The sequence below is a fragment of the Medicago truncatula genome, chromosome 8 (assembly GCF_003473485.1).
Source record: "Medicago truncatula cultivar Jemalong A17 chromosome 8, MtrunA17r5.0-ANR, whole genome shotgun sequence".
NCBI classification, from domain to species: Eukaryota; Viridiplantae; Streptophyta; class Magnoliopsida; order Fabales; family Fabaceae; genus Medicago; species Medicago truncatula.
Genome location: NC_053049.1, coordinates 39,144,438 through 39,160,689, shown reverse-complemented (window position 1 = coordinate 39,160,689; position 16,252 = coordinate 39,144,438). Strand labels below are relative to the sequence as shown.

At 34.3% G+C, this 16,252-nt stretch overlaps 2 protein-coding genes across 4 annotated transcripts; both read right to left on the bottom strand.

Annotated features, from left to right (window-relative positions):
* Positions 1-332: 332 nt before the first annotated feature.
* On the bottom strand, positions 333-5,445 carry LOC11406751 (subtilisin-like protease SBT3.9). Of its 3 annotated transcripts, none has more exons than XM_024772027.2 (10): positions 5,036-5,421; positions 4,834-4,925; positions 4,655-4,752; positions 4,407-4,562; positions 3,236-3,909; positions 3,072-3,157; positions 2,473-2,715; positions 2,266-2,380; positions 1,564-1,756; positions 333-1,116 (listed from the first exon to the last, which is right to left on the bottom strand). In XM_024772027.2, the coding sequence occupies exons 1-10, from the start codon at positions 5,159-5,161 to the stop codon at positions 560-562; spliced, it is 2,340 nt and encodes a 779-aa protein (XP_024627795.1). In that variant the 5' UTR covers positions 5,162-5,421; the 3' UTR covers positions 333-559. The 3 variants fall into 3 exon arrangements, with proteins under 3 accessions (XP_024627795.1, XP_003629621.2, XP_024627796.1); XM_003629573.4 differs by having other exon boundaries at positions 3,072-3,163; positions 5,036-5,416; XM_024772028.2 differs by having other exon boundaries at positions 776-1,121; positions 3,072-3,163; positions 5,036-5,445.
* Positions 5,446-11,305: 5,860 nt separating this feature from the next.
* On the bottom strand, positions 11,306-15,218 carry LOC11406752 (receptor-like kinase TMK4). Its single transcript, XM_003629575.3, has 2 exons — positions 12,878-15,218; positions 11,306-12,104 (listed from the first exon to the last, which is right to left on the bottom strand). Exons 1-2 carry the CDS (start codon positions 15,114-15,116, stop codon positions 11,593-11,595), a joined length of 2,751 nt encoding a protein of 916 aa, XP_003629623.1. The 5' UTR covers positions 15,117-15,218; the 3' UTR covers positions 11,306-11,592.
* Between the last annotated feature and the right edge of the window lie 1,034 nt (positions 15,219-16,252).

Genomic DNA, 16,252 nt, shown 5'->3' with positions numbered 1-16,252 from the left:
GAATTGGTGTTTATGCCATCCATATCCTACAACATCCCCTCCACCACTGCAAATTAAACCTTCATTCTACATTTCTCTCTCCCTTTTCTATTTGAAATTTAATTATATTTTGTTATTCTTATGTCACTTTGCTAATCGTACATCTACCAACAGCAGCATAAGAATAACAAAATATAACTAAATTAGTTTCTGTATCAATTATGTATGCTAAACTGTAAAAATCTACTGAAGTTTACCATTTTGCATAGATTTTAGATTGACTACAAATTATATGCTAAATTGTTTCTAACATTAATTAATTACATTTGTTTTGTTCCTTTACAGCATATAAATAAGCTTCAACTTTCAAGCAACCATTTCATTTAAAAGCTACAAAAACCGTTAGCTGCAAAATCAAAAAACTTTTTTAATCTCCACAATCTTAGTATATTCCTCAAAGAATACTTAACTACCGAAAATTCCCTAAAAAACAAAAAACTTAACTACCGAAATTATTTGATTAAATCAATCAAGAACATATGTAGTAACTGTTGAACAAACTAATTGTCAAAACATCAGTTTAATATTCAAATTGTATGGTCCTAACAGCTATTGGTATCCTCACAAAATGATTGCCATCTGTCCATGTTAGGCTTCCAAATCTGTAATCACCATGCAACTTTTGAGTTGAAATGAAGCTAACATTGAAGGTAAGTACTTTATTTTCTGAATTGAACTTCAAAATTTGAGGTTCAACTCTCACTTTTATACCATAAGGACTCTTCACTATAGCTTTGTAGACTACATTTATGTTTCCAACGTTTGTCAATGTTCTCATTACTGTTGTATCCCTCTTCAGGTTTGGAATTGATATGGAAGGAAGGTTAAGGTTCAACAGTGCTTGTCTTTTTTGTTTGTTGCAACTTGTAGTGGTTTTGGTCACTTTTCTAATGGAAGCTGTATTATGACCCATGGAACATAGGAAGTGGATATAATCCTCTGTGGTAATGTTGTATATGAGTCCTGCATTAATTGCTTTGTTGGGATCCACGTGTCCACCCCCCATATCAAACGGGTCTGCTGCCTTATTTGTAGAGCCTTCTGATATAAGGCCTCCATCAGTTCCGCTTTGCGAGGCTGCACTTTTCAATGTTGAGACTAGTCAGTTTTGATATTATTGGTTATGTAAAACTGATTTGATGATATTTTTTTATAAAGAAAAGTTTAGGCGATCCATGTAGCCGACCCCACTTAGTGGGATAAGGGTTAGTTGTTGTTGTTGTAAAAGTTTAGGTGAGTTGGGTCTCAGGGGCTCACCAGGGTCAGACAAGCCTTAAGGGTCAGAACAGTAGTAACATATGCTTAGAGATGATAACTGATTTTGAAGTGAAGTTATTAATCTTTGGCTGATTTTACTTTGGAAAGTAGGTGGCATTTAGCCTTTTTTTCCCATCATGGGAAAGATTTTCTTGACCATTAGATTAAATAAGGAACACAATTTTACTATCTTCTCGTAAAATTGAAATTTGAAGATAATTTGGATGGATAGAAACCAAACAAGTATGTTGACGTTCATTGACTCACCTGTTGTTACCAAAGCTGATCTTATGGCTGCAGGTGACCAAGTTGGGTGTTTGGATTTGATGAGTGCTGCTATTCCTGCCACATGAGGACAAGACATTGAAGTTCCAGATAAGAATATGAATCCACTGCTCTTTTTACTTCCCTTGGGTGGAAATGCAGCCAAAATGTCCACACCAGGTGCTGCTATGTCAGGCTATCTCCATCAACCATTCCCAGTAGAGTGCAGGTTATGATGACACCATAAATTGAAAACCATTTAAGAGCATTATATTTTAGTTTCATGGTAAGTTGCTTACTATAATTTAAAAGATAACACACCGAATAGACATTTCTTTAGTTCTCCACCTTCACTCAAATTGAATTTCTCGTTATATATTGCTTCTCTGCTGGCATGTGCCTTGAAAACATATTGATATCATATATTTAATTTTGCTGGCATCCTACAATACTAGAGATACAGCAAAAACTCTTGAATGTAACTAAATTCTAAGATCTTTTTGTTATGTTCGGTTGAATGTAACTAAATTTATTGTTTTTTACAAGCAATTCTTAAAACTAATGGCCGGTCGATTGTGCTTTTCTTTCTAAAGAATCCTAGCCAACAATTCTCTATTTATTTTTTTCTCCAAATTTCAGAAACATGGTCTAGTTGAAAAGAAATAAATCATGCCTGCAAGTAAGAATTTTAAGGTTGGGCTATACCTTTAACACAGTTGGAGACAAGGTACTAGGTCCTCTAGATGAGAAAGATGCAACTCTTGGAGATATCCATTTTCCTATAACAGTCTTTGGAAAACTCAGCCTTGCGGTTGGAAACCTTCCACATGAGCTTAAAAATATTAATTTCAGCTCAAATGAATATTTCAGAAGCCAATATTGTCAATCTATGCATATTATTTATTTCCTCACCTTGCTCTTCTAATATAGGTTAACAGTTCTGTCCCTGCTTCATAATCTACCTTAATGCATGGAAGTATACCACATTCATTGAGTCCATCTTCATGACGCTGTGCATATATTAGTCCAACTCCACCAGCTTCCTTTACTGAAAGTGCTGCAGAAACAATATCTTGTTGATCTGATACTGAAAAGCATAGAACAATTTTTCCTGCTGCCATTGTTTCATTCAGACTTCCAGACTGACAATCCTTACTTCAAAGGAAGACATAGACAGTTCATACAAAATATACACAAATGAGATTTTATATATATATTTAGGTATGAACCTACTTATTCCAAGATTAACATTTGCCAGAGTTACTTCATTTCATAGTTCTGTATAAATATTGAATTTCATCAACACCACCGTTGAATATTGTAGTAATATTGTTATGTCAACAGTTATGCATCATTTGATGAAGTATCAAATAATTTTTAGATTTCATGTTTTTTTTTAGATTTGATCTATTCAAGAGAAGAATTCAAATAGGGTAATTATGAAAAGAGTGCTAGAGTGAACAGATTCACACCCGTGTTTGTGTGTAATGAAGAAGGAAGAAAGGTCTCACGCTAAATCATCCGATGGATCACGTGCAATGCGCTCGGAGTATGTGAGCCCTACAAATCCAAGAGCATGTTTTCCATTGTCAATGGACTGTCCCTACATTATATCAATCAACTGTTAGTTGATAGCACATTTCACCAATTCGATACAGAAGTGGTTGTAGCCTACCCACAAAGTGAGGTTATTTCCAAGTGTAATGGCTGTTGGAAAAGTCCTATCGATTGTAGTGGCCGCAACTGTAATGAGCCATGGTGCTGTATTCGAAACGGTTTGAGAAATAGGACCAGAATTTCCAGCTGAAGAAACAACTGTGATACCTTTGGAAGTTGCGTGGAAAGAACCAATTGCTATCGTGTCGCGTTGATCAGCATAAGAAAACAAAGGAATGCCAATGCCAAGAGAAACAGTTAAGACATCTACACCATCGTGTATAGCCATGTCAAATGCTTTGAGGATATCAGCATCAGTACAGTGTCCAACAGGAACGTCCCAGCAAGCTTTGTAGATAGCCAAGTGAGCTAAAGGTGCTCCTCCTCTTGCTAAACCAGAAGCAAGGCCTCTATAATTTGCATTTTCTACAAAATATCCAGCTGCTGTTGAAGCTGTGTGAGTTCCATGGCCAATAGCATCTCTAGCTGAGAGATATTCTGTAGTGTCATTGTTTCCAAGGACGAGGTTCTTAGTGTGATCAGTTATTCCTTTTAGGAACCATCTAGCACCAATTATCTTCTTGTTGCAGTTTGTGGAGTTAAATTTTTCACCAACTTGACAAACTCCTTTCCACTTTGATGGAATTTTCCCCATTGCTTCATCATTGAAACTTGCAGACTCTGGCCAAATGCCTTCAAGAAATCATGTTTATCATTGGTTACATTACAACGCCGTTTTCTAGGGATTTCATGTAGTCAGGAATCTCGTACATTCATGCAATTGATCTTCACCATCCAATTTTCATTGGACAACTCTTATTTTAACCTCGGTAAATCACATTTAAAAATATTAAAAACTTGTTCGAAATCTGAATTGTTTGATCTTAATTGGAAGGTACCAAGTTGCTGACAGCATGAATGCATCTGATCCCTTATTGCAAGAAATCCATTTTCATTTTCTAGTGTTTGGTTGGATATCTGCACTGTCCAATTAGCACCATCCGATTTTCATTGGACGACTCAGATTTTAAGCTCGTAAATCGTGTTTACAAATATTTAAAAACTAGCTTGAAATCTGAGCTTTCTGATCTTAATCGGACAATGCCGATTTGCTGACTGCATGAATGCATGATATCTGTTTTCATTTTCAAATGCTCTGGTTGGTTATTTGTAAGAGGATTGATTAGTACCTGTGTCTATGACGCCTATGATGGTTCCTTGACCTAAGTTGCTTTCAGTGAAAACAGTTTTTGAGGAGGGATGATGGACCCCAATGAAGTCCCAACTTCTAGTTGTGTGAAGTTTGTGAATGCCATTTGGAATGACAGAAACTACCTCAGGAAACTCTGTCACATTATATATACATATATAGCTTTAAAAAAGTGGTGAAAATAGGTTAAAAAACTAATTTTAATCATGGTAAGGACCATATTCATACTTGCTATATCTTCTGCTTGAGACTTTGTCATTCTAGCAGCAAACCCTGAAAATCCATGCTTATAGCTATAAAGAAGTGAATTCTTTGCATCTTCTTTGCTGAAGAACAAAAATAAAATGCATCTTAATGTAATGATAATTATTAGGACAATAGTATCTGAAGATCATTACAAGCCATACCTTCCTAAGAGTGAAGATAACATTTTGTGGTGATACTTTTTAGCAGTTTCTGGATTATGATATATCTTATCTCCCATGTATACAATATGCACCTAGGAACATGCATTTAATAAATTATTGTGCTAAAATACCAAAAAAATAATATTCACATTTATAAACATGTGTAATGAATGTAATTACTACAAACTAAAGTTGGACTCACAGAGCTTGATTCTTCTGCAAATATCTCAGGGATGATCAGAAAGCTTTGCAGTAAAAGAAGAGCTGAAGTTACAAGCAATTGAACCTTTCTAGCACATCTCTTGTTTCCTGAATTAATTTCCATCATCTAATCAGTAGAAAGCCTCAAATCCTTTCCAAATTCTTAAATCATACAAAGCTGCTAAAATTCTAATGTGTTTTATAGTGTCTGTGATATACATAGTGTAAGTTTTTGAAATTAAGAAAAGTTGGTGCTCTTTTTCTTTTTTCAATTGCACTTTTTGATTTTTATTTTTATCAATCAGATGAAAAGTATACATAAATATCTTCATGATCTGGGTGAGTGTGTTTCATGTGTATATATTCAGAATACTACTTTTATTTAAGTGATTAAATTTAGCAATCAGAATCAAACATAATTAATCCAGTGAGACATTGTTTTTGGAGAGATATTTTATCTTAGTTTGAATGATTTAATAATATGTACATAACTAATCCTTTACTTTTAAAGTGTATATTGAAATGACTCTAGCCATAAGGTTGTGTACTAATGTAGTCCCAAACCCATCATCCCACGTTTATTGAATTATTTTCTTATCAACTTTGAGTTTCACCTTTTGCTTTTATATTGTTTTTCTAAAGTCATTAGTTGAGATGGACCATGCCCTATATGTATTTTCTAAAGGAAAAGCAATATTGTCAATGGTAAAATTTTGAGGGTAGCAAGGTTTGAGTATGTGTATGAATGAGTATATATGCATGGAAATTCTGAAATTTATAGTTGCAGTTTTGCATGGTCTTGGTTTGTTTTTTTTTAAATAAATTGACTACATTCTCTAGTGGAATATGTTTTCAACCAGAAAAATTCATAGGATGCATTTTTTTCCCTGATGATTTTTTGTATTTCTCATACATGACTGAATTCAGTGTAGATAGTCAAATGTTTAACACATGATATTTCCATCATGTGTGTGTAACATCAATCAAATATTATTTACTATTTATTTTCTCCTTTTTCCTTACTTTATGAGAGTTGCACAAGTAATGTAGATAGCCTTTCTCTTTCATGAAGTATAAAGCCTTTGTGAGGTCCACTTTGCACTTTACCTTTTACACTAATGTCATTTTCGGTTGGTTTGGTTTTCATGCGGAATCTTTCTTGCTAATAATATTAGAATAATATAGGTGATTTACAGCTGGACACAACATTCTCCAATCCAATTTAATGAATAAACAGTGAGTTAAAATGTTTTCAACGCTCGTAAAATCTGATGAATTTGCATTCGCAAACATAGTTTAGTTGGTAGAGACATTTTAATATATAGGGGTTAATGTTTAAACATGAGATTTTCCTCTTATTTATCTTAAGGGTGTTGTTTATGACAATTAGGCTATTTGACTAAAAAATTAATAATCAATGGATGTTAATTTTGATGGCTTTTACAAAAAATAGATAAAAAAATTCCAGTAACAAAGCTAATTTTGATAGACGGAAGTAAAAAATCAATTCTCACTTGCTTTAAAGATAGATGTTGGAATAAATGTCAATCATGTAGTGTCAGATCGATCTCTTTTGGTAGAGAAAGAAATTTTGATCAAATTTTTTCCTCTAACTATCTTATTATATGGGAACTTTCATTCTCCCATATACTCTAGTGAAGAAATAGAAGGAATGTTGAGCTTTTTATTTGGGGGTTCAAAAGAGAATGGTCGGTGAGGCATTAATTGTCTATGTTGGGACAAACTCGCTTTACACAAGGATTTTGGTGGCCTCGGCTTTCGTAACATGAAAGCATTCAACCATCTATGATCGATAAACTGGAATGGAAACTCATTACAGACTCTAGCTCCTTACTCATCCACATCCTCGAAGTTATATACTTTCCTATAACAGACTTCTTGAGAGTTGATATTGGTCACAATCCAATTTGGAGATCTCAATCTCTCATTACCTTGCGACATGGTGGAAAATGATCTATAAAATTTGTTCAAAGTCTCTTGTCAATAGTTTTAAATTGGTGGCCAGTAAATGTATTTCTAAAGAGAAGTCGACATTTGCTGAAGTTATTGATAATGCTTTGATAGTCAACAAAATTCAGAATTACATGAAATGCAAGCATTTTGGTGACTTGGGTAAATTGAGATTATTTGCTAGCAAGAATGGTGAAAATTGATTTTGATCGAAAATGGATTGATTAGATCTAAATGTTTGTGTCTTCAAAGTAGTTTTTGATTTATTATGAATCAGGATGAGGAGAGTCATATTCATCTGATCAACCGGGAGTCCATTATCTCCATATTAAAAAATGCACTAAATACCACACTTCTCTATTGCTACTTTGCTAGCTCATATCCATTTTGCTCCCAAGAAAAAATCACATTCTTTCTTCCATGATTTAAATTATGTTTTCTTCTAAATGTGCTTTTATTACACAATTGAAACCTATCACTCCTTCATATGCCCATTCACAATTACATCACGTTCAATTTGGTAACTCCCACATCAAAACTTTTTATGAGTTGCCATCATTTCAATTACAACTCTATTTCTCAAACCCATTTTATCCCTTTCCAACATTGTATTTCTAATTGATCACTGTTAGACCATTTATGAATTAATGCTTATCCAAACTGTAAATAAAATACGGATGTTATTTTTCTTCAGCATTTTATGAGCGTCTTTGGTAACTTGATCATCATGGGATCCTTTTTTACTTTCCAATTCCGTTGAGTTAATATTCAATGGTGAATTTCTGAAACCATCAACATTATCTTCCTTATTTCACTATGCAATTTGTCTCATATTTCTTATTTTACTTATATCTATTGAATGTTATTATTCAATTTTTCTCCATGTTTGCTATGTGGAATCAGGCATCTCCTCTTATCAATGTTTGGCGAATTCTTTAGATTTGGATAGAGTCTCGCTCATTAAAGAGAGTTGTAGATTCCTAGAAAAGGAGAGTAGCCTTGATTCTCTTCTTTGATCACCCAAAGGTTTCATTAAGGTTTTACCTGTTGTTCTATATCTATAGGACAGAAAAAAACATCCAAGGAAAATGCCCTGCAACCAACTACTGCCTAGGGAACCCATTTGCTCGCCTGGCACGACAAACTAAAAACAGGATGGATGATTGGAAACTGGCCTAGCATATAACTCTACAATCAGCTAGTCGGAATCGGTTTCACACAATATAAGAAAAATCTACCTCCCTTGAAGTTTCACACAACAAACGTTTAAATTTGTTACATTGCATATCTTTTTCTCTCATTTATATTCATATATGACAAAGTCGAATGTGATATATTAAGATTTAAATCCTCTTATGCTCATTTTTTTTTATATTGTCTATTTTGCCTTAATCTCAAATAGTGTTAATAGCTATTTACCTCCTGTAATATAGGTCATTTTTGGTTTTCCCCTCTGTAATTTTTTTTTTATTTACCCCCTGTAAAAAAAAAATTGTTTTGATTTATCCCCTAATAGGCCAAACAAAAACCAATTTTTTTTCAAGAAATTTTTGTTTTTGTTTGGCCTACTAGGGGGTAAATCAAAACAATTTTTTTTTACAAGGGGTAAATAAAAAAAAATTATAGGGGGAAAACCGAAAATGACCTATATTACTAGGGTAAAGACCTATTAACTTAAATATCATGCTCATTTAAATTTGTTACATCGCTGATTGAGATGCGGTGAGGGTGCTGGATTAGATTTATAAGGGTGTGGTTTTGAGCTGGCTATTTGAAGGGGAGAGGGGTTTGGGCGAGTACGTTTATATTTTGATGCATGTTTAATACTTAAAAAAATTAAAATAACAAAATTATAGACGTATCAAAAACCAACTCACAAACATGTCGTAATAGTCTAGCCTTGTCTGCTAACAACAGTGACCAGGCTTCCCTCGTCCTACGAGGTTCGTGAAATTCAACATTGACACAAGTTTATTCGAATGACAGGAGTTATGTGCCTTTGTAACCTTCTAGGGTCTTTTATCGCGGCTCATGTTGATTACATTTCTTTCTATCTTTCAATTGTTGAAGGAGAAGCACATGGACTCTTTAAAGCTCTTCATTGGGTGAAGGGTAGGGGTGAAAGTAGGTCAAGTCGGTCTGACCTATTTATTAAAAAGGTTAGACTTAAGTTTCTTTAAAAACCTATTTAAATATATAGGTCAAACTTATACTATCAAAAAAAACTTACGAAACCTTATAGAGCGAGTTATTTATACATATATATTAAAACTTATTTTTTATTTATATTAAAAATATAATTTTATATCAACTTATTCTTACAAACTCATTATATTAGCTTTAAATTCATAGTGATTTTTGATTATAGGTTTTTAAATAGGTTTTAATATCGCTAAAATACGAAGGCCTTATTACATAGAATTTAAGGCATATTTAACCTACTTAAAAGGAGATAAAGTGGACTATACCTTAATAAGAAGAGAAATAGGTTTGAGAATAGACTTCCAGGTCATGTCATGCTTTTAAATAGTTTAGACCATGTCATTTTACACTTAATATAGATTTTGCAGTAAGTAATAATATGTACACATCGCGATCACAAAATAGCTGTTACTACCACACACTCCACACAACCAAACCGAAGGACACAGACACACGTGTGAGCTGCTACAAAATTATGGTACGGATGATAAGGAAACATTATTATTGAAAAAGTACATCATGACCATGACACTTTATGAAATTCCATATTACTAATTTAGTTTACTTCAAATTTTGTATATCGATCTAGCTTGCGACAAATATCTTCTTCTCAAATAAAATACTATGCATCTGCGCACGTTCTCATGAAAATCAGAAGCCACTAGTAATAAAATAAACACGAATTCATCAAATAATCAAATCTCAATCATAATCCATGTTTGAATTATTTTAAACTACTCTCTATTGTATTTTTTTACTAACACTTACTCCAGAACGTGGTGCGCAAGTAACATCATAGATACGAGAGGCAGAATCAGAATGAATTTTTTTTAGATATTGCAACCCACGTACCCTCATTGAATTGCACGTGCTTTGTAGCCAAATTATCTATGTACTTTTTTTAGAGGAATTATCTATGTACTTGATACTCTTCTTACGTGCGACCAAGTATAGACTATACTATAGAATATATATGTGAGATTATAGATTAAGGTCCCTCAAAAAGTTTGCAAATTAAAATTATATATGAACCAAGCAGAAAATTTATTCACTATATTATATACCTAGAATTATCTATTTAAAAAATTTCTTTACATAGGTTTATGCTTATCTATATATTCAATTTTTAAACACTTATTTTGTATCCATATATGAGCTGATATCTCGATCATTTGATGTGTTTTCTTCACCAAAGGCAAAAATATAAAATGGTTTTATTTCTATCACAAAGTAAGGACATGAAGGACTCTTGGTTAGATTTTACTCATTTTCTTTTTATTTGTATAAGTAATTGTAAAAATATTACCTTATTTTATTTTATTTATATTGTTAAAATTGCGTGTAAAAAAAAACATTTAAGTAACATTTTTAGAAATCTTTTAAAAATTTGATATTTTTGTAAATACTAATGAAATTACAATTTTATTAATACACTAAATAATTCTTAAATAAGCATTGCCTACTACATCAAGGAGATTTGTTATTGGAATATTCTCAAAACTTGGATTTCAAACTTCGAAAAAAACGATTTGAATTTCAAACTTTTGATTAAATTGAGAGAGATTTTTATCATCCAAACATAAATTTCAACTCAAAATCTTAATAATATTGAACTACCTAACCTAACATATTGTTTGTTTTGGTAATTCATTACTGATCTTCCCAACATTATAGGTGGAGAAAAAAATATTCTAAACTTTTTTTATTACAAAAGGGTTAAAAGTCCAAATTTGTATCATCCAACCATAAATTGCAACCGACAGTCTTGATTATATTGGACTATTGCTAACATGATTATATTGGAGTATAGCTAACACATTGCTTGTTTTGGTAATTCAATACTGATTTTCACAACATTATGAGTGGGAATTTTTCAGTATAGTTTAGCAAAAGAGACAAGCCTCTAACCAAAGTTTGAAACTTAATTAAAAGAGATGTTTATATTTAATGTCGGTCTCAAATAGGATTTCCTTCCCTAGAGATAACCTATGAGAAATTAAAAAAAAAAAAAAATACATATTTCTGATTAAAAATGGATATAATACATTAGATTTCTTTAGGTCGTTCCCCTTCCTCCAAAATTAATTACTTCACGATCTAATAATGCTCCAACAATCTTTTAAAATCCATAAGAATCAATAAAGTGCATCAAACTTACTAGTATATTTAGGTCTATATCATAGTAACGGAGATTTTAAAAGCAGACAAAAAAAACTACATTGTCAAGTTAATAAAACAAAAATGGACGTAATTTTGGTGATGCTACCGGATCAAAGAGCTGCACAATATTCAGATTTCTTGGGTATAATTTTTCTCGATCAATTCTTCCACTCTTATAAGGGCTATGAAGAAGCCCTTGGGGGGTGCCTCATTTATCAATTTTGGCTACCGGCAATCAGGTGAATGAAGGGAATCTGCAAACACTGGAGGTTTAGATGTGGAACTTGACTGTGTTTGTGAGGTCATGCCATTGAAGAATGTTGAAGTGCCTTCATTGGCTTGCCACCTTTGTAGTGCTTGAGTAAGACTCATCTGATTGTCATCCGCACAAGTACTTTCGTCTGTGTGGGTAGTAGGTTCCCATTGCTGCACAAGAGGACACAACACATTCACTGCATGCCCTATATCAGGCCTTTGGTATGGTGAACGAGTGGTGCAATGGCCAGCCAGCTCAGCCACTTTATATATGCTCAACATTGTTTCCTCGTCCGGGTCGAGAGTTTGATCAATTGCCTTTGGAATGTTTTCCTTGTTAGTCAGTACCCTACGGAACCACGTAACCAAATGAGAACTTTCATCGGGCACAGAATCATCTAATGCCTTTCGACCTGTGATCAGTTCCATCAAAACTACTCCAAATGCGTAAACATCCACTTTGGTTGTCACTCTTCCAGTAGCTACAAGAAACAATAATAAATTAATAAATAATGGAATAAACTAGCATAAATAAAAAGGAATCAATCACACACAATGCAACAAGAATGAAGCATATGTTATAATGTAACACTTAAAATTAGATAAGACAGCAAAGGTGAACAACATTTACCACATTTTACACTGTGAATTTTATAGCTGGTTGATTCAATACAATACCATTCAAAATTCAGGAATTTCAACAAAAAATAAGTCAATGCACCAAGCCACAGCAGAACAAATTGGGAAGACAAATTATGCAACAAAAATTAGTGGTGCCGGAGTAACTACCACCTAATAAGTGGGATTTTTAGTGGCTTTAGGGAGAACCGAAGCCGCATCTATGGGGATATGGGAGATTAATTTTGGACCGTCGTTGACCAGCTAGGTCAGTTTCTTTTAACAATTTATAAATGGCACAACATATTATGTCTGCATGCAACTATATACTACTAATAATTTTACAAAAAACACAAAGCAACTGAATGAAACTTATGAAACAGGTGAAAAAATAAAATTGCATAGCAGCAGCAGCAAAGAGTTTCAGAAACACATATCAGGTATCAAATAACATTTTTTTCTCCTTCCAACTTTTGTTTTTGTGTAGCTACTCAATCAAACTACCAAAATATTCGCGACATTAGAGCATGATATTGATGCAGTACCTATAGGCTATAGCTATAATCACAAAATAATGTACTAGATACAATTTTAAAATTAATTAAGGCACGCGCTTAAAACCAAAAGTTTTTTATACCTGCATACTCGGGTGCAAGATATCCAAATGTTCCAGCCAACTTTGTCTCAACAGAATAATTCCCGTCCGGTGCGTTTTTAACCAGCCCAAAGTCTGCAACCTTTGCTCTCATGTCATCACCTAATAGTATATTTGATGGTTTTAAGTCTCTATGAATGAAGCTTTGCTGAGCTAAGCTGTGCAGGTATTCCACCCCCCGTCCAACATCCAAAGCTATTATCAACCTTTGTTTCCATGTCAAAGGAGTGTACCCATGTTCACGGCATTCAAACAGATGCTGCGTTAATGTCCCTTGAGGCATATGCTCATACACCAAAAGCCTCTCATTGCCATTGATGCAGTATCCCAAAAGGGCAACCAAATGTCTATGCCTAACCTTAGTAAGAACACCAATCTCTGCTTGGAACTCATTCAACCCTTTGCTTCCCTTTGCGACGGATATCATCCTCTTGACAGCAATTTTAGTTCCATCAGGTAACTCCCCTTTATAAACAATACCAAATCCTCCCCTTCCCAAAATGTTATCGTCACTGAAATCATTTGTCACTTGTCGAAGAACATGAATCGAAATCGTAGCATTTCCACCATTTCCTCCATCAAAACCGTGAAGATCACTATGATCACCACTGCTCTGGCTTTGCAACTCACTCGAAGCACCACCATATCCATTTGAAACACTCGCAAGATCGAGTTTGACATTTCCTTCCCCATTTTCAGGATTACCAACCCTAGCAAATCTCCGAAGCCCCTTTCTGGAATAACACTTCCAAGAAAACCATGCCCCCCCAACAACAAAACCCACAACAATAAGCACTATTATTATAATAATCCAAACTTTCTTCATCGAAGCACCTTTTCCCGATCCAGCAGGACTTCCACCAGGAGCAGAACCAGGCGCTCCACCTCCATGATTTTTACCAAGCCAAACATTACCATCAGTTATAAACTTCACCTTTGGTGAGAATTTGGGAACCTCGCCTGATAGATCATTGTTAGAGACATCAAGAGTCTCAAGTTGAGACAATGTAGCTAAATTTTGAGGTATAGAACCAGTCAAATTATTCCCATTTAGATACAAAGCCGTCAAATCAGTCAAATTGGCAAAAGCAGGGGAAATTGTTCCCTGCAAACCCTGCTTCGCGAAATTCAACTTGGTAATCTTACCCCCACCACATATAACACACAACCAATCCTTACAAGGATCATTCCCTGTCCATGACTTCGCGAATTGAATAGGGTACCCAAACCCACCAACAATATGAAGCAAATCCATAACCCTAGCATCACAAGGTACAGATGCATTATTATTACAAAAGTTATTATGACTGATATCATCAGAATTATATTTCACATCTTTACCGAACACCGGAACAGGTCCCTGAAGCTGATTATTTCTTAGAGTAACATTCTGCAAGCCAGACATGCTCACCAGAGAATCAGGAACCACACCAGTTAACTGATTATCCCTAAGTTGCAGATCTTTTATACTATTGCATTGCGATAAATCTGGAATTGGACCGGTGAATTTATTCACATGAAGCCATACCTGAGTTAACAATGTCATGTTGGAAATCACAGTGATTGAACCGGTTAACCCAGGTAAATTGTTATTGATCCAAAAACTCTGAATTCCGGAACCAGCGAGAGAGTTAGGTAATCCTCCGCTGAGATTGTTGTATGCGAGATGAAGGGTGTTGAGACTAGAGAAACTACCGAAAATGTCTGGTAAGGTTCCGTTGATTTTTGCTTGATTGATATCGATTGAGTTGAGGTTGGAAGACTGAGTCAACTCGGTAGGGAATGTCCACGGAGAGAGGTTGATATTTTCTCCGAGGGAGAGTGTTTGGAGTGAATTAAGGCCGGAAAATGCGCCGGGAGTTACGGAGGAGAAGTTATTGCTGCCGAGATTAACGTCTGTGAGGGAGGAGAGGTTGGCGAGAGAAGGAAGAGGACCGGAGAGAGCGTTGTTTTGGAGATAGAGAGTTGTGAGTTGAGTGAGGGAGTTGAGATTATCGGGAAGGGTTCCGGCGAGCTTTTGATCGGAGAGGTTTATGCTGGTGACGCGGTTGTCGGATGAGCATTTGACGCCGGACCATTGACAGAAGGAAGTATTGGAAGACCAGCCGTTAGGAGAAGGTTTAAGGGATTGCCGAAGGCTTTGCATGACGGTGCCGTCATCGTCGGCCACCACGAAGGTGGCGGCGATGATCGCGATGATGATGAATGAGATTTGGTGCATTTTGGAAATAAATGCGGTTGGCAGTAGCAAGAGACTACTGTCCTCCTATAATAGCAAAGTATGAGAGGGAATGGAAAGAGTGCGCGTTACTACTTGTTGGAAAAGAACGAGAAAAAGACAGGGGTCTTTATACTTAACAAGTAAGATACACACTAATATTGCATGAGATGGTTGTTTCTACCACTACGGTGGAATTAGGTCAGGCCGATTTACAAACGTTTTTGTACGAACATATCTTAAAAGTAAGTTTAATGTATTTATTTTTTTACATTTTATAAATGTTTTTATGGAAGTTTTTTTTTTTTTTTTTTTATGAAGGATGGAAATCATTTTCAATAATTTAAATTTATTATTTACATTAAATTTTACATATTTAAATATATTATTGTATAGTATAATTAAAATAAGTCATTGTAAAAAGTCGTGGTCTTTAGATATCATGTTAAATTTAAAATTTTAATATAATCTAGTTGATTTGTTAGTTTGTTAATAGTTTATTATATGGCTAAATTAATCAAATGGTCCTTCAGTTAATTACCAGTTTTCATTTTGGTCATATAAGTCTTAAAATCATCATTTTGGTTCCTCAACTTCTGAAACAAATTTCAAAAAGATCCTTTCCGTTAAAAAAGTAATTGTGACGTTTTTTTATTTGATTTTAATCATTCTATTGAATGTCCATTGTATCTATAGTGAACCGTCATCACCTAATTTTTTTTCACTTTTCACCGTCTCTTCACTTCTTCTTCTTCCTCATATCTTCATCATCCTTTTCCATATTTTTTTTTCTTCCAAAAACCTAAATTTCTTCTCTATAATTGAAACTTAAATTCACAAATTCAAACCCTCGGATTCACAAAATCTCAAAACATCAGTAATCACAAAATTTCTAAAACGAAATCTAGGTTCAGATTTGTGGTGTTTCAGATCCGTCATTCCAGCAAAAAAAACTCATCATAAAGGTATTAACATTCTATTTGTTTTATCAATTAATCACTGAATTCGACCCTTCCAAACCCCAAACCCTAATTCCCCATTCGAAAATCAATGGCGTCCTCACAAAAATGATGTTGCTGGGATTATCATATTCAACAAGGTGAAGCTCAGGATGGTGTTACTCAACCTGGATCTTGCAA

Coding starts and splice junctions, on each gene's coding strand:
- LOC11406751 (XM_003629573.4), bottom strand. CDS start 5,161: ATGATGGAAATTAATTCAGGAAACAAGAGATGTGCTAGAAAGGTTCAA. Junction 4,753..4,833: donor TTATCTTCACTCTTAGGAAG/GTATGGCTTGTA, acceptor TTTGTTCTTCAG/CAAAGAAGATGCAAAGAATT. Junction 1,117..1,563: donor ATCAGCTTTGGTAACAACAG/GTGAGTCAATGA, acceptor TGAAAAGTGCAG/CCTCGCAAAGCGGAACTGAT.
- LOC11406752 (XM_003629575.3), bottom strand. CDS start 15,116: ATGCACCAAATCTCATTCATCATCATCGCGATCATCGCCGCCACCTTC. Junction 12,105..12,877: donor TCTTGCACCCGAGTATGCAG/GTATAAAAAACT, acceptor TGTTTCTTGTAG/CTACTGGAAGAGTGACAACC.